The 19500-nt window shown below is 44.8% G+C and overlaps 1 protein-coding gene across 2 annotated transcripts in view; it reads left to right on the top strand.

The window, feature by feature from the left end:
• Window positions 1–19500, top strand: part of RPTOR (regulatory associated protein of MTOR complex 1) — a 92560-nt gene that overhangs the window by 61422 nt on the left and 11638 nt on the right. For both annotated transcript variants that reach the window (XM_053453070.1, XM_053453069.1), the window contains exons 4-11: window positions 1854–2012; window positions 4695–4841; window positions 6545–6720; window positions 9904–9963; window positions 16797–16897; window positions 17636–17780; window positions 18951–19026; window positions 19192–19293. In XM_053453070.1, coding sequence (XP_053309045.1) covers window positions 1854–2012; window positions 4695–4841; window positions 6545–6720; window positions 9904–9963; window positions 16797–16897; window positions 17636–17780; window positions 18951–19026; window positions 19192–19293 — 966 coding nt within the window. The remainder of the gene's footprint in view (window positions 1–1853; window positions 2013–4694; window positions 4842–6544; window positions 6721–9903; window positions 9964–16796; window positions 16898–17635; window positions 17781–18950; window positions 19027–19191; window positions 19294–19500) is intronic.

Here is a 19500-nt window from a genome sequence, read left to right as displayed (position 1 = left end):
GGTGCGTCTTTCAAATCACTAAATTATAAATATCAGTGAATACCCCAGAGCTGATTTGCATTCTGTTCCTTTCTCCAGTGACATCAGTCGTTCCGAGCTTTCTTCTCGCTACGCTTTGTGCTCCGGAACAGCGTGTTAACAAACAGCGACGTTTCTGGCTTCATTTATTGGGGTCAAGTGGGTGTTTTCTGATTTGTAAAAAACAAAACAAAGCTATTGATGGCTGATTAATCAGCGGAGTCCTTTACGTGACATCCGTCTGGTACACCGCGTACGCAACACGTTAGTCGTGTCTTCTGCAACACCCACAACCTCTGGTCTTACGAGGGCTCCATGAGCTGCAAACATCTGCTCCTCATCTGTTCTCCGATAATCCGTCTAAACTTTTATTTTTGTCAAGCTGGTCTCCCTTGATTCGTCCTTTGACTGGCGGCACGGATGAAATGCACGGTATTACGCGCGTGCTTCATGGATCATTCGATGGGCACGGCCATTGCTGCCAATAAAACAGTTTACCAACGAGGGGGAAGGAAACCAAATGATGAGTTCCATCTGAAAACCAGTAGAGACCATGAGTGCGCATTCTAGCCAGCCTTACTCAGGCGCGCAAATTCCATTTTCTGTTGACTGCTCTGCATTATAAGAGCCAGTCCTTCTTATCTCCTTTACAGCCTTTCTCATTCAGTAACCAGGTTTTACGGAGTACCTTTCATCATGTCCTTTTTTACGTATTTTGTCATGTTGCACAAAAGCAGGCGCTGATCGGTTGTTTCCATAGATATTGAAAAAAGCTTCCCAGACAAACTTAAATAAAGTGTATATTTCTATTCGCTCAGCATACTGGAGCGTGCAATTAATGTTTTGTCTAAGTGGAACGGCATCTTTAAGCCACGCTGCTTCGTTTTCCATCCCTTCGACTCGTCGAGAGCAGTACTTTCAGACTTAACACAGCACAAGAACAACTCGAGTAATGAAATTGGGCCAGAGGGATATTACATTTCATTCTCGCACGTAGCCGCGAATGAGGCTAGCAAAAGCTGCAAAGCGTATAGGCAAGAGCTCTCTATTATGCTAATTCGGTTACTCAATAACATTTTATATGTGCAATTTGTGACGATTCCCTGCAGACTGCCCTTTGCAGTAAATTTAAGGTTTTTTTTCCTTTTTTTTTTCCTTCTTTCTTCGTTTCTTTAATTTAGCGAGTGTAGCGTATGAATGAAGATATATAGCGCTTCTGTAAGGGTTAGTCTAACGCATCTGGTGCTTTGCACCCCCGCCAATAAAGTCACTTCTTTCCGAGTCCTTGCGCACTTTGTATCGTTTAATATTAATCGTGATGCCGTGCGATCAAATTCTTGTTCTAGGTTTTCATTATATCGGCTAAAATGCTATTTTGTTGAGGGGGGTTTACTGCAGCCTAAATGGGGCATTAACAAAATAAATATATATTTTGGGTGGTTGTTTTGCATAAACGTATTAAGTTGGTGTCGTGCGTGACTTTCCAGGTGAGTAATGGAGTATAACAAATTAGTCTCTGTGTTCTGCCAATTTAACACACTGGGGGACGACCTGTTGGCAGGTACTTTGAGTAATGTGACTGTGGACTTGTTTTTTTTCCCTAAACAAAATAAAGTCCTGAACAACACGTCTGTAGATATCCATGGTGCCTTTTTTGTTGCTGTCAAAATAAAACCAGGGGATGTCCAAAAAGTGAGGCTCAAAGTCATGGGACTGTGCTGAAAGTTTACAAATGGCGCGGTGGGGAGATCTCTAACCAGCCCTGTTTTGCTGATGCTGCATCTCCATACATTGTTCATAAATACTAGTTTTTCTTTTTTTCTTTTGTGTTTCAGGCGAGGTACAAGCAAAGTCTAGATCCAACAGTGGACGAGGTGAAGAAGCTGTGCACGTCCTTGAGACGCAACGCAAAAGAAGAGCGAGTTTTGTTCCATTATAATGGGCATGGTGTTCCACGTCCCACAGTCAACGGCGAGATCTGGGTCTTCAACAAGGTATGTAATGAAGCCCACCCAACGGAGCATCCTACTGACGACTTGTTGAGGTGGTAACCGAGTTAACAGGGTCTCTGGCATTCTTTGCAGGGAAAATGTCGGTGGATTAGTCTATGAAGCCACTTCACGTGCTTGAAAATGAGGCTCCATAGATGACATCGTTTTCATTATCGTTTAGGCTATAAATGTTCATCTAAAACATTTTCTAATACTAAAGTAAAATAACCCTCAACCTATACAGTCATAGCATGACCAGCCTTTTATTATGTAGAGATATGGAAACTCTGTATATTGTATATGAAAGCCATATGTCTTGGCTTGGACCAATAAGTGGGAAGGATGCACCGATCCTAATGTCTTAGTGTCGCCTTCTTTCTGTGTGTTAAGTATGATGTCATGGGCAGCTCCACTCACTAGACATTGGGGGCAGTATGATGTCACCGGGCCCCACCCCATGGAGCACTACATCACATCCGTTTAACACGGGAAGCCCCATTAAACGGGACATTCACTGGGACTGCAGGCGGCGTTCTGTGCCCGGGACAAGGAATGTATATCACACAACCACGCGGCTTACATACCAACAGCTAGCGATGTGTCGCTTTACGAGGGATGCTTTTTCAAAAGACATATCCCCGTCCGCTAAGCCGTGGAACGCGCTGAGTGATTACCGATCGTGGCTTCTCCATCTGTAGCATCTGTGGAGTCATTAATAATGAAGGGTTTCCAGCCAGGCGTGCAGCGAGGATTTTTGGCAGAGCTTTTACCTGCGAGCGGGAGCTGCGGGCAGCGAAGCACTTCAGCGCGTTACATTAACGAGCACAGAGAACACCTGCCTTAATCACTCCGCCTAATCAGTATTTCCTTAAGTCGCCAGCGTTCTTTGAACGACACAAATGCGTATATTTAACCCTCTGTTTGCTGGAACCACCTTTTCCGTTATTTTAGCATGTTTTCGGACGGCGGGTATTTAACATACGTTGAGGACCAACGCCTCGTTTTAATAACGCGGTTCCAGGAGGGCTTTGGCTTTGATGCCAATTTAATGGCAAAAGGATAAGATGTTCTCAGCGTCTTATCGCCAGATTTATTTGTAGTGTTTTGTGAAGTGTGAGACCTGGAAATCACTAAACAGAGAAACTTTGTGTCGCCTTTTTTTTCGGCCAATGTGAATGCGTAGAAATCGCACCCAGATTTAAGTTAATCCTCAGATTAAGAAGAGCAAAAACCGTACTTATTTATTTTTTTTGCCCGTTTGTTGGCGATTACATCTAGGCGAGATTTGCTGCCGCGTATGTTCCTTAACCCAATATAAAGAATGCAATTTGTCTGAAAGTTTGTTCCGCTGTTTGCTTTTCCCAGCCCGAGAAAATCCTACTTTATCCAGCCTCGGCCCCCGAGCTGCGATCTCTCTCGGTCTCCCCGCTCTCTGATTTCCCGGGTGGGTTTGCAGCTTCGCCGCATGGATCGCAGTAAATACTGGCGCCGCTTTCCCGCAAGGGGCCGGTTATTATACCCCAGCCCACAGCCTACCGGCACCGGTAATCGCGGTATTTGGGTTCTTGTTACCTGTACCGCGGTCTTACAGGACGTGCCGATGGAATAGTTGGAACGTATTTAGAATGCTGGAGAAGAACTGCGTGGCACCGAGTATGACGTCCTAAGGATACGTAGTCTATTGTTTTTACCTGCGGTTAGTTCGGCCCCCGCTTTGAAATGAAATCGTGCCGTGTTAATGTAGTCGGGTCTTGCAGAAAGCATTGGATGTTTTTTTGTTTGTTTTTTCTTACCGCTAATTGTTCACAAACCTCCAACAATTCAAAGATTCAAACTATTTCCTTAGGCAGCGCAAGGCATTTATGTGACTTTGTGACTTATTGATAACCATTAATGTAAAGGAGCAGGGCTTTTAGAGAAGGACTAATGTATTTTATTTACATAATTTCATTTATAACGCGTTTTCTGCTGTTTTTAAACACATCGTTATTCAGGCTTTAGAATATTGTGATATTAATAGCCGGCAAACGTTCCGAAGGAATGAGAGAGATTTGGGACTGTCCCTCTAAAAAAGGGATATGTGGTTGGTATAAAGTAGCATCTGATGGCATGTAACAGCGATCCAGCTGTACCTTATCTGCCTTGTCTTCTGTCCTGGATAGCGTTATACCGATCCCAGGCACATTTAGAGATCTAGAGATTCCGTATGAGACACGAGCGCTCCGTTTGTTAGTAGAAGTGCAAGTTGGAGGCGATAACGTGTGTGTGTGATCCGGCCTCTAACTATATCCATCTGAAAGCTTCTTGGCAAAAGGTGATCACTTTTAAATGTGTGATGCTTGTGTCGTTCTCATACATGTAAAAGGGAGGAATAATTAACCAGGTAGAGGCTGGAGAAATCCTTGAGGCTTATATTAAAGGTTTGACGATGGATAGAAATGGTACCTCCGGTTATGACATTTTAATAAAAGTATCCGGCCACGGAATCCCTCTGCCCCTCTTTCCTCTCCTGATGCCCCTCTTCTCTGGGACCTCAGAATGTTTGCTGGGTATGATGGTATCACCAGTTCGAGATAAGAAGTCGTAGAAGACATAAGAGATCTCTTTAAAGGGTAAAAGGCCGAGTTTCAGTGAGCTGCCTGTTTGGCCGGACAAGCTCCTAATTGATACTCTCTTGTATTTTAGAATTACACCCAGTATATCCCCCTCTCGATATACGACCTGCAGACCTGGATGGGAAGCCCATCCATCTTCGTGTACGACTGCTCCAACGCTGGGCTCATTGTCAAGTCCTTCAAGCAGTTTGCCCTACAGAGAGAACAGGAGCTGGAGGTAAGAGAATGGGCTGTTTGGGGAGACACCGGGGGGAAAAAAAGAGCCGTTGTACCCAATACAGAACTGTCTGATATCTCAAACATGCCCTGGAAGGTATCCAAGGTAAATTGGGCTTTAGTTTCCAGAATCTGTGTGACTTCAGTAAACCTCAAGCAACTCCTTATGGGGGTGAAGGAGAAGGTTTGATGTTCCTTTGTGAGGTTATCATCGTTCTAAGGGCCGTTCCACCTAAAAGATGATTTTACACCGGAGTGTGTTAGAATAACAATATGTCACTTTTGCGAATTAAAGCACAATGATGTGTCTAGAATATTTGAATCGGTTCTTGGAAACCTCAGGAGTACGTGTTCCAAGCATTTAACACTCTGGAGGCCGGAACTATCTATAATGGAGTGTTCCGCTTTCTAGGACTCAAAGCTTTTAAGTAATCATCGAAAGGAAAAATATTTTATTCCTGATCAGCCCTTTTCCTGATCAGAGTTTGTAATCCATTAGTGGACAGTCACGTGATGAACTCGTATCCTGGAGTCGTGACATTCATTCATGCACTCTTTCTGTGAATGAGGAGGCTGCTCCGAGTGGCTATGCGGAGGCTGGTAATAATTAAAAGGAGAGGCCGATCATAATGGCGAATTATAAGATGGGAAAAGGATCATCATGGTGCTGGTCTGCTTTACAGAGAGTATGTTAAGAGCATTTCAGTGCAGGTAATTGGCACATTCATTCTCACACTCCACTTAAGAGAAGAGGCCATGTGAGCGGATACACATTAGAAGCGAGGACGTGGGTAGTAAAGGGAGTATAAGGGGAGAAAGAAGAGGATCTGGGGACTCATCAAGAGCTGCAGGTGAGAGAAAATCAAAAGTAAAATCTATTTAATTTACGCGACAAAGATGTCCCAAATAAGTTTCTTGTGCAGAATTTAAGCCGTTATATTTCGGGTGGAATGATCTCTGTGTGCTCCATCTTCCCTGCCGTGGACCAGAACTCCATCCATCCGTCCGTCCTTCCCCACCCCCTCCACTGTTGTATCTTCTTGGAATGTAACCATAAATATGTATTGAGCAGCAAGCATTTTGCTGGGCGATTCCTAATTATGAGCTCTGAGACTATAGAGGACGGCTCATTTATTTCTCAGCTGCTACGAACAGCATTTCCAAAGACCCAAATTGCATTCTGCTCAGCAATAATTGGCACCGAAAACATCCAAATGATTATAATCTTGCTCAGTTTCAAAACAAACATCTAATTTCAGAAGAGGATATTAATAAGGTCAGGAGAAAGGCAGCAGCAAAGTAATTCTTGGTGCAAGAACCTAAGGAATCTCACGGGTAGTAGTAGAGACTGGCGTAGCTGCCCCTGCAGGCTGAAACTGCATTTCACACCTGCCCCTTCCATCTGTACGGTGATCAGAAAGCCTGCGGGGTCGGCCTGTATGTCCCTTTAAACTCAGCCAGCCGCGTACCAGGTGATCACGGTGGACTTCCTACTCCAATAAATGGAAGATCACATCTGATCTTCATAACCTATGAGTGGTTTATGGATTCAGAGTAGGAGATGTGTGAGCGCGATGGAGTGCATGCCCAGGTGTTCTCAGTCTATTGTCCTCTTACTCTGCGCTGTACACTGGTTTATTCCCCATATTCTCTAGTGGTTTTACTTGTTGAGGCCGTTAACTCCAACACGCATTGCCTTTGCAGGTCGCAGCCATTAACCCCAGCCACCCACTGGCCCAGATGCCATTGCCACCCTCTATGAAGAACTGCATCCAGCTGGCTGCATGTGATACCACCGAGCTTCTGCCCATGAACCCCGACCTTCCAGCCGACCTCTTCACCTCTTGTCTAACCACCCCTATCAAGATTGCCCTACGATGGTGAGTACGGGCATCTCTCTGCACGTGGCCAAAAGGGTCAATATTGGACAGGGCCACACGGGACATTCTCGCAAAGCAAGATGGTGCGCAGATCACACCAAGTTAACACAGTTAGGGCCACATTCATCAAATCAGCTGCATTCCTGCTTCATTTTTACATAGTTACAGATTATATCAACATCTGCAGATAAGAGGCTTTATCTTACCGCCCTGTTATTACCTATCGCGAGTCTTGGACCTAGTCTAACAAAACAGGTCATGTGATAAATAAAACCCTCAACCTGTGGATGTACGACCCTAACCCCCCAACACCTGCAAAATAATAGCCTTAATAACCCGTTGTATGTTTCGCAACCTTAATGGGGGTTATTTATGAAAAACAGATTCACGAGCAAAAATTGGAATGTTCTGTTGATCGCTATGGCGATAAGACATCTTTTTACCAGGATTCCATCAGGATCACTTTCTGTCCGTAACGCTTCTGCTTTCTGGATATGACTGCGCAGAACAATACAGCGGATGACACTGCTTACAAAAAAACCTAAATCTTTCTGTTTTCACTCATGGCGCCCGCTTTAAATTTCACGGTTCACCAGGAATAATAAATGTCACAAATCTTTAACACGGCGAACGTATTCTTCGTCTGCGGTCATAAGAGCCTGGCGAGAGTGCTGTCAGTCATGCGTAATAATAACGCAGGTCTGTTTAAATCATACAGTTTTTAGTTCTGCGGTTTGACAGCCGATCGAATTCATTGCATCATAACCGTGTTTATTATCCATGCTTCGGCATCATCGCCATCACAGTAAAGCGCTTCTCCTCTGACATTGATGCTCTCCGTTTGCATAACATCGTATCAGCATTTAGTGACCTCCATCTGGTCTCCACCCCCCCAAATCGCTTGCAGCACCCCTGCTGGTTTGCAGATCAATGCAATCGTTATACGGTTTCTGCAGACGCAGGGTACGGTAGGTGAGGATTCTGAAGCTGTGCATAATTTAACCTCGGAGTCTGCATAATCCTGGGCACTCTCTGGTATTAATTGCCCTCCACTCTGTCCTGTTGCCCTTTACGCTAGAGCTTGTAAGGTTTTAATAAGGAAGAAAAAAATATCACAGGAGGTTTTTTTTTTCCTCCTGGAACTCAGAACATTGATTATTATCGTCGTGTGAAAGTCATGAGGCCGTACCCAGAAATCTCTGCCCGCTCTTGACTGCGTTGCAAACCTCTCGACGTGTATCTCTGCAGCGATTTAACCTGTTCAGAGCTTTGTCTTGGGCAACAGCTGTCTAAACGGCTGAGAGTGATGAGACATTAGGGCCTGTCACCGGTGGGCCAGCCGTCCCTTGGTTAAGTAGGTTTTCCAGCTAACATATATAGGCTTTGTGGCAGTTAAGGGGTTACAGTGCAAAGGCTGAGTGGTAGAAACCTGTTAACCACTTCTTGACAAGTCCGACCCCTTCCCCTATGGGTTTTGTATCGAACCTTTGATGCAAAACCTAGCATTCAAAGAATAAATTCCTTCCGTCAAATCCCCGCTGTTTTCTTACAATTCCCAAACTTTGTATTAAACACAGGATTTATTAATACCCAGAAGAAAGCCCACATCTGATCAATTAACCTGTATCATGTCTATGTGCTTTTAATAGGGGTGAATGGTAAAAAGCCTTGGTTACTGAAAGGGTTAACCGTTGGTCAGTCGGAAGGAGGATTTTACCGGAAGGGTTAACGGCGCCTCCTCTGTTCTACTCATTTGCGGCGAAGATGAAATCCATAGCGGGCCGTGTAACAGCCAGTCAGGTAGCGGTAACACGTAGCCCGTCCGTCGTAATGGAGCTTGTGCCGCAGCCTTAATCAAACACCCATCAGCTCGAGTAAACATCTCTTCCTCACCTCGGGGGCTGATTTATATGGAAGCTCATGTGCATTATACTCAATAACTTCACTGCTTCGGGAAGTATTATTCAGACCTATGAAAAAGCTGCCAGGAATCCATTGATCAAAATCTCAGGGCGAGCGCGTCTCGGTGTGCGATAATGAAGCTCGGCTCGGAACCGGACCGTCTTCTCCCCGCTGCTGATTTACATAATGCGAAGATGTAATCGCTGGCGTTAATTACAGCCGACGGAGAAGAAGTGCTGTTTTTTTTTTTTTTTTTTTTATAATTGTGCTAATAGAAGGTTGGATACAGTGAAGGAGCCCAAGCAGATCGAGAGAAAATGAGATAATATTTACATTGTACTCTGTGACCCCAACGCAGAGAATATCTGCAGCCGTTATGTGAATGAATCCAGTGCTGGGGTTATTGGTCTGAGAAGAGTCCTGCTTTGCATACAGTGTAGTCCAAGTGCTGGTTTTATGAAGCAGAAGATACCAGGTCACCATGTTTTAGGCCATTATGTAGGCTTAGGTTGATGTCCCATGGTGTGCTCAGTTATATCTCTTGCAATGAGAGGCTCTGGTGACCTTCAACTTCAGCCCTTACCAGCTAATTCCTTTTTAAACCAGGTTTTCAACCTCCAAGACCCTGCGGAAAATCAACATTTTGTTGGCTTAGGTAGCAGTCCGGCTTTTTATAGTAGGCGTGCAATCTATGTATGTAGGGCCAGCTGGGGACTCCAAAGAAGATAGTCCCGAGAAATTAGTGAGCTGAAGTTCGCGCAGTAAAATGTATCATGGAATCAGTTTTTCAATAGGACATCAAAACGTGACATGAACAACAGGTCCAAATTGCTCACGTTCCCCACGGCTCCTTCTCTAACCCCGTACTTCCATCAAGCTCCACAGGCGGAGGGCACGGCTGGTTCATTATAACTGCTTTTATTTGACACACAGAATTAGTCACTACTTTCCCAAACCGATATCACACTTTTGTAGAGTAGAATTACATGTGACAGTAACACAGTGACACCCATACAAAGATGTTCTCGTATACCACAAACTATCTTGGTAATTGCCAAATCCAGGACCCTCTCTTGCTTTGAGACGGGGTCTTACATGGTTTAAAGCCTTAGAGAATATGTCCAGAACCATCAGACCTAATCACACTTGTGACCAGACGTGAAAAGCGGGTATTAGCGTTTTGAACGGGGAGGTTATTTATTGTAAGTTTGTGTATCTTTGGGTTCTCGCTGTTCTCTCTGTCAGTCTCTGATATACTGACTGTTTCTCCTCATCCTGCAGGTTTTGCATGCAGAAAAGCGTGCGGTTGGTCCCCGGCGTCACTCTGGATCTTATAGAGAAGTAAGTAGTTTGATCAGAACATGTTTTCCTTGATGTGTGTCTTTCAGCCATGTCCTCTCTTCATAATACCATCAAACTCTCATACTGTGTCCTTCACTCTGCTCCATCTTCAGCTCCGATACCTTCTCTGGTCATACACCAACGCCTTTTTACTAGTAGCCTTCTTGCTTCTAGAAGTGTCCGGCCCCCCGGATTTATACCAGACGCTTACAGTTATGGGTTAAACTTGGGTTCTCCTCTTGATGAGTGATGTCCCACAGGTAGTGTCATGCTGATGAATGTCTTCAGGAGAAGTTACTGGTGCTTTTCAGTTGCCTTCCTTACAGTCTTCTACACTCCGCACGCACCCCATGCTCTCTCCTTTCCCAACTAATCAATGAATTTAAATATAATGCAATGGTCAACCTCCTATATATGGGCTATAATGAACTCCGCAGCTCTGTATAATGCCACCCAGCTCTTCTGCGGGGTCTTGCAGCTTTTAGTTGCCGATTTGATGGGGGTTGTTGGTGACTTCAGCTTACTTTACTTATCCTGCTTCAAACCACGGGCAGAACACAATGGCTAATTTGTAGCCACCAGCACCATTGTGTGTGTGTCTGAGTTCAGCAGTACCGATACTCAAGCGGCTGTCACAAAATGTGATGCTTAAACATGGGTGTCTTTTTAACCTCCATACATCTTCTCCTGGCGTAGGTTCCGGAGGATCCCCTCGCTGCCCAAAGCATAAAGACAACCAGGAGAAGATAATTGGATTTAGAGACACAGGCGGTTCAGATTAATTAGCAACATTCGTGTACTTATTCACGTGAACCGCAAGTAATTATTCAGCCTCTGATGCAAGGCAGCCATTATAAACACATTAACCCCTGAACCATGGACGCCTGCTGGAGGGGTTGCATCATGTCCGTATTGAAAGTTAACCCCTTAACTCTATTATAAAAAATTTATAGAGCGCCAGCAGATTCCGTAGCGATATTATATAGGAAACCTAGAATTCGAAAGCATATCAGCCCCATTAGGCTCCATCTAGTCGCCATCCGTCAGTCTTTAGTCCCGTCATAGATTGGACTGTAAGAAATAGGATGACCGCTCGCTGTTCCATTTTTGTTGCCATCTCCCACACCTTCCTGTTTAGGAGTTTAGTCCAGGTCGCGGGGCTCTAGGGCTTAGCTAAGAGATCCGATTACCCACAAGAACAAGCTGATCCATCGCTGTTACCGGTGTAAAAAAAAGTTTCGATAGGAATTGGATGTCGGGTGTTTCAGATCAAAGTGCTTATATATTATATATATAATGATTGGTCCATGTACTCCAGACAAGGGGTAAATCCCCTGGTGCAGTCACAGCAGGATAATACTGGAATTCAGGGATCTCCGACGGGTGCTAAAAATGTCGGGGGTACAGAAATGGTTATCTTAGCTGAGAAAGTGCTTATTAACAAGGATTCGCTGCAGAATGCTCGGTACTCGCGTTAAGTGGGATACGGCACTGAAGGCGGAATGCTGCTATTTCTCTCGTAATAGATTCCCTTTAAATCTCATTAGTAGCCGGGTTCTCTTAAGGAATCGGATCATCCGCTCAGCCTCTTCATGCATTGTTCTGCTTTCTTGATTATTTGGGGAGTTCGGAAAGCGCTGGGCTCGGCGCGGCCGCACGCGGAGCTGTTAAACTCTTCCAATAATATAATTATGTGAATGAAGGAAAAATCTAAAGGAGTTGTCCGCTGCATAGAGAGTGGGGAGAGAAACCGAGAGAGAGAGAGAGAGAGGGGGCTGACTGCAGATACACGGATAATGTAAATCACGTTAGAGGCTAATGTATTCTGTTCTATTACGCGGGGTGGAAATTATAGATCGTAATCCGCGTGAAAAGGAATGCGGCGTGTTTTGTGATATGGTAGAAGATGAAAGACCTGCTGAGATGAGCGTATAGACGTCTGTACGCTATACTGCCTGTAATCACGTGCGTCATACGTTAGGCTTCAGTAATTAGTATAATTAGTAATAAAACGATTGTTTTGGGGTTTTGAATATTCACTTTGTTAGTCTGACAAATACATCCCACAGTCCGTCCCTTAACACAGAGCTGAACGATCCTTCACCATATAGCAAAAGTCGAGCCGTATTTTTGGGGATGATCAAAGAAATGTATTGACGGCTCCGTTACGGAAATATTCCAAGGTTGCGCCCCGGGTTAAAATCGTTAGTGGTTTTCCAGAGCTGCGGTTGGGTTTGGATATCATGGCGTAAATCAGGCCCACAAAACATTCGCTTAACATTCTTGATCTATACATTTGCTTTATATTCTGCTGTCACCCTTTCTACGTTCACCCCGAGAATGGTATTTGCTTTCACCAGAGCTTTTATTTTTTAAAACGCTTTGTGTCTATGTCCTTCACACCAAAAGATACTTAAGCTATGAAGCTTGTTGTATCCAATGTTCCCGTTTTCTGAATCAGACATCGAGGAAGATCTATTCTCTATAGTCTCGGGGACTGCACGGATTCCAACGGTATCTTTAAAATGTAGCAATGAAGGAGTCCTCTTTTCAAATTAAAAATGTTCTTAATTGTTTGAAGACTCCACGTTCGCCGCGTCTGCTGAGGAAGAAGCCTTTAAGGCAGCCCCAAAGCCGACTCGCGAAGAACTCATTTATACGTCAGAATCAGAAATGCACCCAGGAGCCGCTGATTAGAGAGAGAAGCCGGTGTGACCGGTGGCTATTCTGCCTCATTAGAACAAAGCGATGGAAAGAAAGAAAATGTTTATTAATGAGAGGCAGCCGCATTTGATCATGTCCTCCAATACTCCCCCCTAAAAAAAATAAGGGCTCCTTTATTAATTTTGTGCCCGCCTGGCATTGCCCTCCGGAATAGGTATGAAAATGCTTTTAATGTCCATTCCTGGCAGGATAATAACTCTGTGATAACCTCCCGGTGGGCTCGAGTATTAAAAGAACAAGATGCAGGGTCAGTTTTTATGGACCCAGGAGGTCCTTCTTTAGACCTACGTGATAAGATACATTTTTAATATATTCCTTGGATCTGCCTAAAACTCCTTAAAACCCATAGCTTCCCTTGACTTTACCCGCAACGATGGTGTTTTTCCCCGTTACTGTACAACCAATCCATAGATAATGACATATAGTAGGAGTCGCACATCGCTTGCATCCTGGAGATTATTGATCTGAAATTGAAATATCTTAAAAGGATATTTCAAAGAACTTTGTGATGTATCGGAGTTCGGAAATTAAAGACCTCGGGGACCAAGCGTTGGCTGTAGCGGTAGTTCAGTAGTTTTGTTAAATGATCTTTCCATAAAATACCTGTTCAACAACCTTTGCAGTGATCAGGAGCCTTAGGGAGAGGAGACGCGGGGATCGGGAGCCTTAGGGAGAGGAGACCCGGGGATCAGGAGCCTTAGGGAGAGGAGACGCGGGGATCGGGAGCCTTAGGGAGAGGAGACGTGGGGATCAGTGATCAGGAGCTGAAGGACGTCTCACTATGCATCATGAAGGGCCAACCCCAGTAAGCTTCTACAGCAAGGGAAGCTCCGGCAGCCCTGCAAAATGCATAGGTTATGAAGCGACAACTCCTGGAGTTCATCTCGTACATTTAACTATGCATTACGCTGAGTCCCTATATATATAAGGTGAGCTGTTGCAGTCCCAAATTGGGGTTGCAGCTTTGCTTGTGATTCAGCGGCTTCGTCAGCGCTGCTCCATCACACAGGGAAATTACGAGCGGGATCATCAGCATTGGCCACAGCAGCGACAAGGTCGCCCTGATTAAAAATCCTGGAGAGCACATCGGATGCTCAAAAATATTTATCTCCTACGGGTTTTTTTTTTTCTTTCAGGAAATATTTTTCTGAGACTGAGTTGAAAAAGATTATTTCCAGAAATGCTCTTGATCTGTTTTCCCCCGAATGGGGAGCCAGGGCTTGGCTTGTAATGTGGTGTTTGTGTTCCAACTTTCTTTTAGAATTGATACCAAAAAAGTTTTGATACACAAGATAAGGAATGATACTGAATGAGCTGCTTTATATTATTCCTTGTAATTATCATATGTTAATATGATATATCGTATATTTTTTACACTATATAAAATGACCGATTGTCAAAATACAGTATTAGAAACTTTCCTTTTTCACAAGAGACTGCTACAGGATATGATGTCATATATATGCGCCCACATTTGCAACTGTTGAGGAGCCAAATACAGAATCAGGGAGCCGGGGGGATATTTGCCTGTGGTTTTCCAGGACCGTGCTTCATTCTGCCGGTTTGGGGGAGTAACTGGATTATTATTTTTTTCTTACCCTGTATACCGGAACCCATGTGTCACTGTGGCAGAGACTGACGTTATTTGTGTACATTTGCTGAACATGTAAATACCGACGATAAGAATATATAATAATCCAAGATAACCAGGGTCTACGTACCCCCTCGGCCAATCCCCATGCGCTGTTCTCTGGAGATATGGCAAGTGACACGCAGAATGTGTTCTGATATAAGATCCTTTTTTTTTTTTAGACACAAAGATCTATTCTGCGTGGGGTGAGTCACGGTTTGCACTCGCTAACACTTAGAGCGTCACGCGGCTTTTGTCTTTGCTATCTCCCCTTAGCAGGCTGCACTCCGCACGCATTATGTCAGAAGCTGCATTATTCCACCTGTCGATCAGGGCACACGGCTTCATTTCTGATTAAACACACAGGGCCGGGGGGGGGCGAGGCTGGAACAGCCGGACCATCAGGCTCGCAGACTGCTGCATCAGCTCGAGATCCGTCATTTCCATGGCAGGCTGAATGATGGCGTTTTTTCTTTTCTTTGTTTATGATGTCATTTTTTATTAATCCTTTGCAGCCGCTTGGTAGCAGAGAAGAAGCTGGTGCGCCGGTGGCTTTTGCAGATGTGCAGATCCCTTCTCGGGGGTAAAACATACTGGAAGCCCTTCCTTCTAAAATCTTCCCCCTTGCACTGTGATATGTCCGAGCGTTCTCTATTTCGCTAAACATTTTATCTTTTCCGGACAATCTGCTATTTCACTTTTTTGTTCCGTGCTGCTGAATAAATGTGTGTTAAACTACTCCTCGAAAAACCTCAAACGGAAAGCCCTTTAATCCACTTTAACCCTCTCAGGGCCGCAGGGGTTAATAGATATCTTGCAGTGTATGTATGTAGCTGTGAGTCATTACCTGACAGCTCTTTGCTGCATTCATTCCCTGCAGAAGAATAACCGCCTGGGTAGTTGCGCAAGGTGGAAATCCCCGCCACCCCCTCATCTGAAACATCCCGTCTTTTCCCGACTTACGTGCCGGAAATATCAATTATGAGATCCCCGCTGCCTCCCGGCGCCGTGCGGTGGAGCTGCCACCGGGGGACTTGTAACTCACAATCTCCACTCTCTTTAAAAGAGGACCCGCGGTTTGTTCTCTAATTAGTGGGGCTGACAGGGAAATTACCCGAAGCCGCCTTTAGCCTCTCCGTGTTGGGGGATCACAAATGGTAGGGTGTTCTCTTGGGCTGATGAGAGAGTCGGCTGAAGTGTCCCAGCAAACCGCATGGGGCGATGAGAGACCGTCCCCCCATAACTCATGCTGGTCTCCCAATAATGGGTCATTTAATATGTTTGAAGCCATTTAAGTATCGCTGCTAAGGCTCTTGGTTCACTTTATAAGCTCAAATGACCAATTCACCTAAAGGAAAGCAGAGGGGTCAGGCTGCCCTCCGCACTGGGTAACAGGTTGGACAGTCAATCAGAAGCGAGAGCCAAGAGAAGTCAATGGGCTCTGAGATGTCTGCGGGTCCAGAAAATAAAGCAGCCGAGGCTTATTCGCTTTCCAGGGAATACTTTGATCGCTGGCAATAGTGGCAGTCAAAAGGCTAACGAGACTAAATGAGTCTATTTATGTGCGAAGCATGAATGATTAAGGCCAGCGTGTAGCGTGATAGCGCCAGGACAAGGAGAACATGAGGACACCATCGTAGCTCATCGGGATGCATGCTTGACACTCTGATTCTTTAAGCAAGACACATTATATGCTCACAAGGGGACGTTGTACATCAGAGCCTTTTCCTAGGGCGGTGAGAGAGCGCGGTGTCATTTTGACGCTTCCCCAGGGACCTAAATATTGTAATAGCGATACCTGAGTGACTGCGGGTTCCCCCTCCCATCCGTGAGGACTTTCTGATACCTAGTGTAGCATAGTTTCAGTATTTTGCCGGTTCTTAGTTATTCTCAGCTCTCTTCTCCGTACAGCCTGTACTGGTAAAAAAAAAATGGTATTTCGGTGGCTTTGGGGGGAAAAACAGAATGAAAGCTGGTGTTTTATCAGTTGTGTTTTTACATCTATACAGCCCTGTTAGCTAAACAGCCTAACAGTGGGGAATTAATACACCCTCTGGGCTGGATTTATAACGTATTCCTTATTTTTATATACCTCCCTCCGAGTTAAAAGCCCTGGTGGAGGGAACGTAATCGCCACATAATGTTTTATTAGTTCTGTAGAGCAGAGAACAGCAGAGTCTAGTTTTCAGCTCATACAAAGTAACACTTAAGGTTGATCAGCAGGGCATTAAAAACTATTTAGTTATTATAACGTGAGATGCCTTACAATCCGTGTTCTGGTAGGGGAATTGGAGCAGTCAGCATAGACATTCCATTGGTTACTATGGTGACTGCACCAGGGTTTTTCTTATCTTTCTGAAGATCCAACTATATTTAGTATTTTAAAATCCGGCCCCAAACTGGTCACTTCAATGTCATGGAAAACACGTCGTTTTATGCATATCTGTTGTATGGTAAAAATGCTTCATTATGTTCCTAGGATTCCCGGCCGGTTGAATGACAGGAGGACACCTCTGGGAGAGCTGAACTGGATCTTCACTGCAATCACAGACACCATAGCATGGAATGTCCTGCCCAGAGGTACGGTGATCCCAACTGCCCTGCAGGCACCGCCATGTCGAATGCCTGTCCTCGTACTCCCCCTGCTGCTCTCAGACCTCATCAGCATAGCGCAGAATTGTTAGAAAACCGGTCCTGTTCTTAGTGCACGTTCAGCAATTCCGGGAATAATCACGAGGACGGACGTGATTTCTAGAGCAATTAACTCTAAGTCGTATGTGTCCTCTTCTATCATTCTCCTTCTTCTAGCAAGTCCATCTCTATCCCAATGCATGAACCGTAGATGCTGCAGAGGGGGATGTGGTGACCAGGCCTAAAGTGCCAAAACCCCAAAGGAATGGGTTGTGAGATGTGTTCCCATCTGGTTAGAGACCTTCCAAGTTCTTGGTGACTGATGTGATTGAGCATTATAACGTATTGCTGGAGAGCAGGAAAAGTCTTCTCCTTCATAGTAGACAATTAAGTCCCTCTCTAAATAACAGAAACGTGAGAAAGCTGGTGGTAGGGCCACCAAAGAGAGACCAGGCATGGAGCCGCTGCTCCATACTGAGAAGCTTTCATCCTACGTTTCCGACCCTTGTCCTTTTGGGTGAAGGTTTTATGAGAAGGTTCTTTATAAAGTTATGTTTTAGAATGCAGAGTCTTACAATCTTCGTTAGTTTTTGGCCAGTTCTGTTACCACTAAGACAGTGTGTAGATTTACCCAAAGCTTCCCAAAACCTTACCCTGGTCCCCCATTTTTTTTTTTTTAACATTCAGACCTGTTCCAGAAGCTATTCCGACAAGACCTCTTGGTCGCCAGCCTCTTCCGCAACTTCCTGTTGGCCGAGAGGATTATGAGATCATATAACTGCTCTCCCGTGAGCAGCCCTCGGCTGCCGCCAACCTACATGCACGCTATGTGGTAAGAGGGGTGAGGTCATAAGAACCATGTTTAATCCTGCATGGTGTCCTTCGGCCCAGCTGGATATGTTTTCACTTGTCCAAACAATGATAACAGTCTGCAATATTGAAACAAATAATGAAATCCAATTCCTTTACTGAGAGGGTGGTAGATAAGTGGAACAACCTCCCAGCAGAAATGGCGGGTTAATACAGTGAGTGAGTTTTTGAATGAAGGGCTTTAGGGCACCTAGGGCAGCTTTTCCATAATAATACGTGAAATATTTTCTGTCTGTCCAGAAGATTAAAATCAGAGGTGACCATATCTGCATTGATTTTAGTTTTTAATAAGAAGCCTTAAAAGGAGATTTACGTTTAATCTTCGGAAGTGAAACCCAATCCGCTGTCACTGGCCGGCTTCCGGAGCTCAGTAATGTGACCTTGACTTAAATCCAGTGACCTAAATAGCAGGGCTGTGCGTGTACTCCCTGTGTATAGAAAATCAATTGTGAAAAATGACTGAAAACAAACTGGCCCAGCGTCATGAGAGTTGAGTTGCTGACCTGGAGATGTAAGGGGATAAGAAAACGTTGCCAGGAAGCCGTCTCATTTTCTAACAGTATCTGAAACCATAAGGCTGTAGGAGTTTATTCACTAAAGCGGGAGTTCCCAGTTTCAGCTCCCTGACTTCACTATGCATCGCTATTACATCACTATTACATCAAGCTCGTCGTGTCTTTTGCTCCTCTGGAGGGCATCCGATCTCCTTCTGTTTTTAAAACACAGACTGAGGTTCATGGCCAGTAACAGAAGCCGCATGATAATTCCCGCTCTATAAAAAGATCATCCTTGGTTGCTAAGTACATTGATGTATAATCTTTGTGGCCATTAAGTGGCTTACGAAGCACATACTCTGAATCCACAGGACTCCTTTAACCCTTCCCAGCCAGGCGGCTTATTGCAGCTAGATATTTAACCCTTCCAAAGTGATGTGTATGGACGGGGATAACTTTAATCTTGTACAGTTTGTGGTTGGCTATGTCTATATGTACACGGCCCGTTACTGTTGTGTATGTCTGGGGCAAGCGTGCCGTGTATTGTTGGATCAAACCACTTAGCAGCATTGGCATTATTATTCAAGTAATAAAATAATGGTAACCAAGACCTAACCACTGTCTTCTCCGCACACCAGGCAGGCATGGGATCTTGCTGTTGATATTTGCCTCTCCCAGTTGCCCACGATCATTGAAGAGGGCACAGCATTCCGGGTGAGTGAAACGCACTGGGGAGTTTTAAAGTAAAATGAATGGGAGGCGAGACAGAGAAAAGCTCGGTCGGTTTTGGGTTTATCATATCGTGTGATCTCTGTTCTCTAACCTTTAAGTAATAAGCTCCAGATTGCCTGGTTTAACCCCGCACTTTCCCCTTTACAGCACAGCCCTTTCTTTGCTGAGCAATTGACTGCATTCCAGGTCTGGTTGACTATGGGAGTAGAGAACAGAAACCCCCCAGAACAGCTGCCCATCGTCTTACAGGTAATACTATTTGAGTGGACACTCCAGCCGTGCTATGTCATCGGTTTCCTTATTAAATGGGCATTGAACACCTATTGCCCCTCTGAAGAGGATGCCATCTTTAGAAAATGTTCTCTATTAACGGTTTCAGCCATGGATTGTTCCTCTTGTTGCCCTCCGGTCCTGACTCGTGTCTTTTCTGCCCACGCTCTCTCCTTGCCTCCTTCA

Source organism: Spea bombifrons, chromosome 13, assembly GCF_027358695.1.
Source record: "Spea bombifrons isolate aSpeBom1 chromosome 13, aSpeBom1.2.pri, whole genome shotgun sequence".
NCBI lineage: Eukaryota > Metazoa > Chordata > Amphibia > Anura > Pelobatidae > Spea > Spea bombifrons.
The sequence above is the reverse complement of the archived record's forward strand: the minus strand, read 5'-3'. Positions and strand labels throughout refer to the sequence as shown.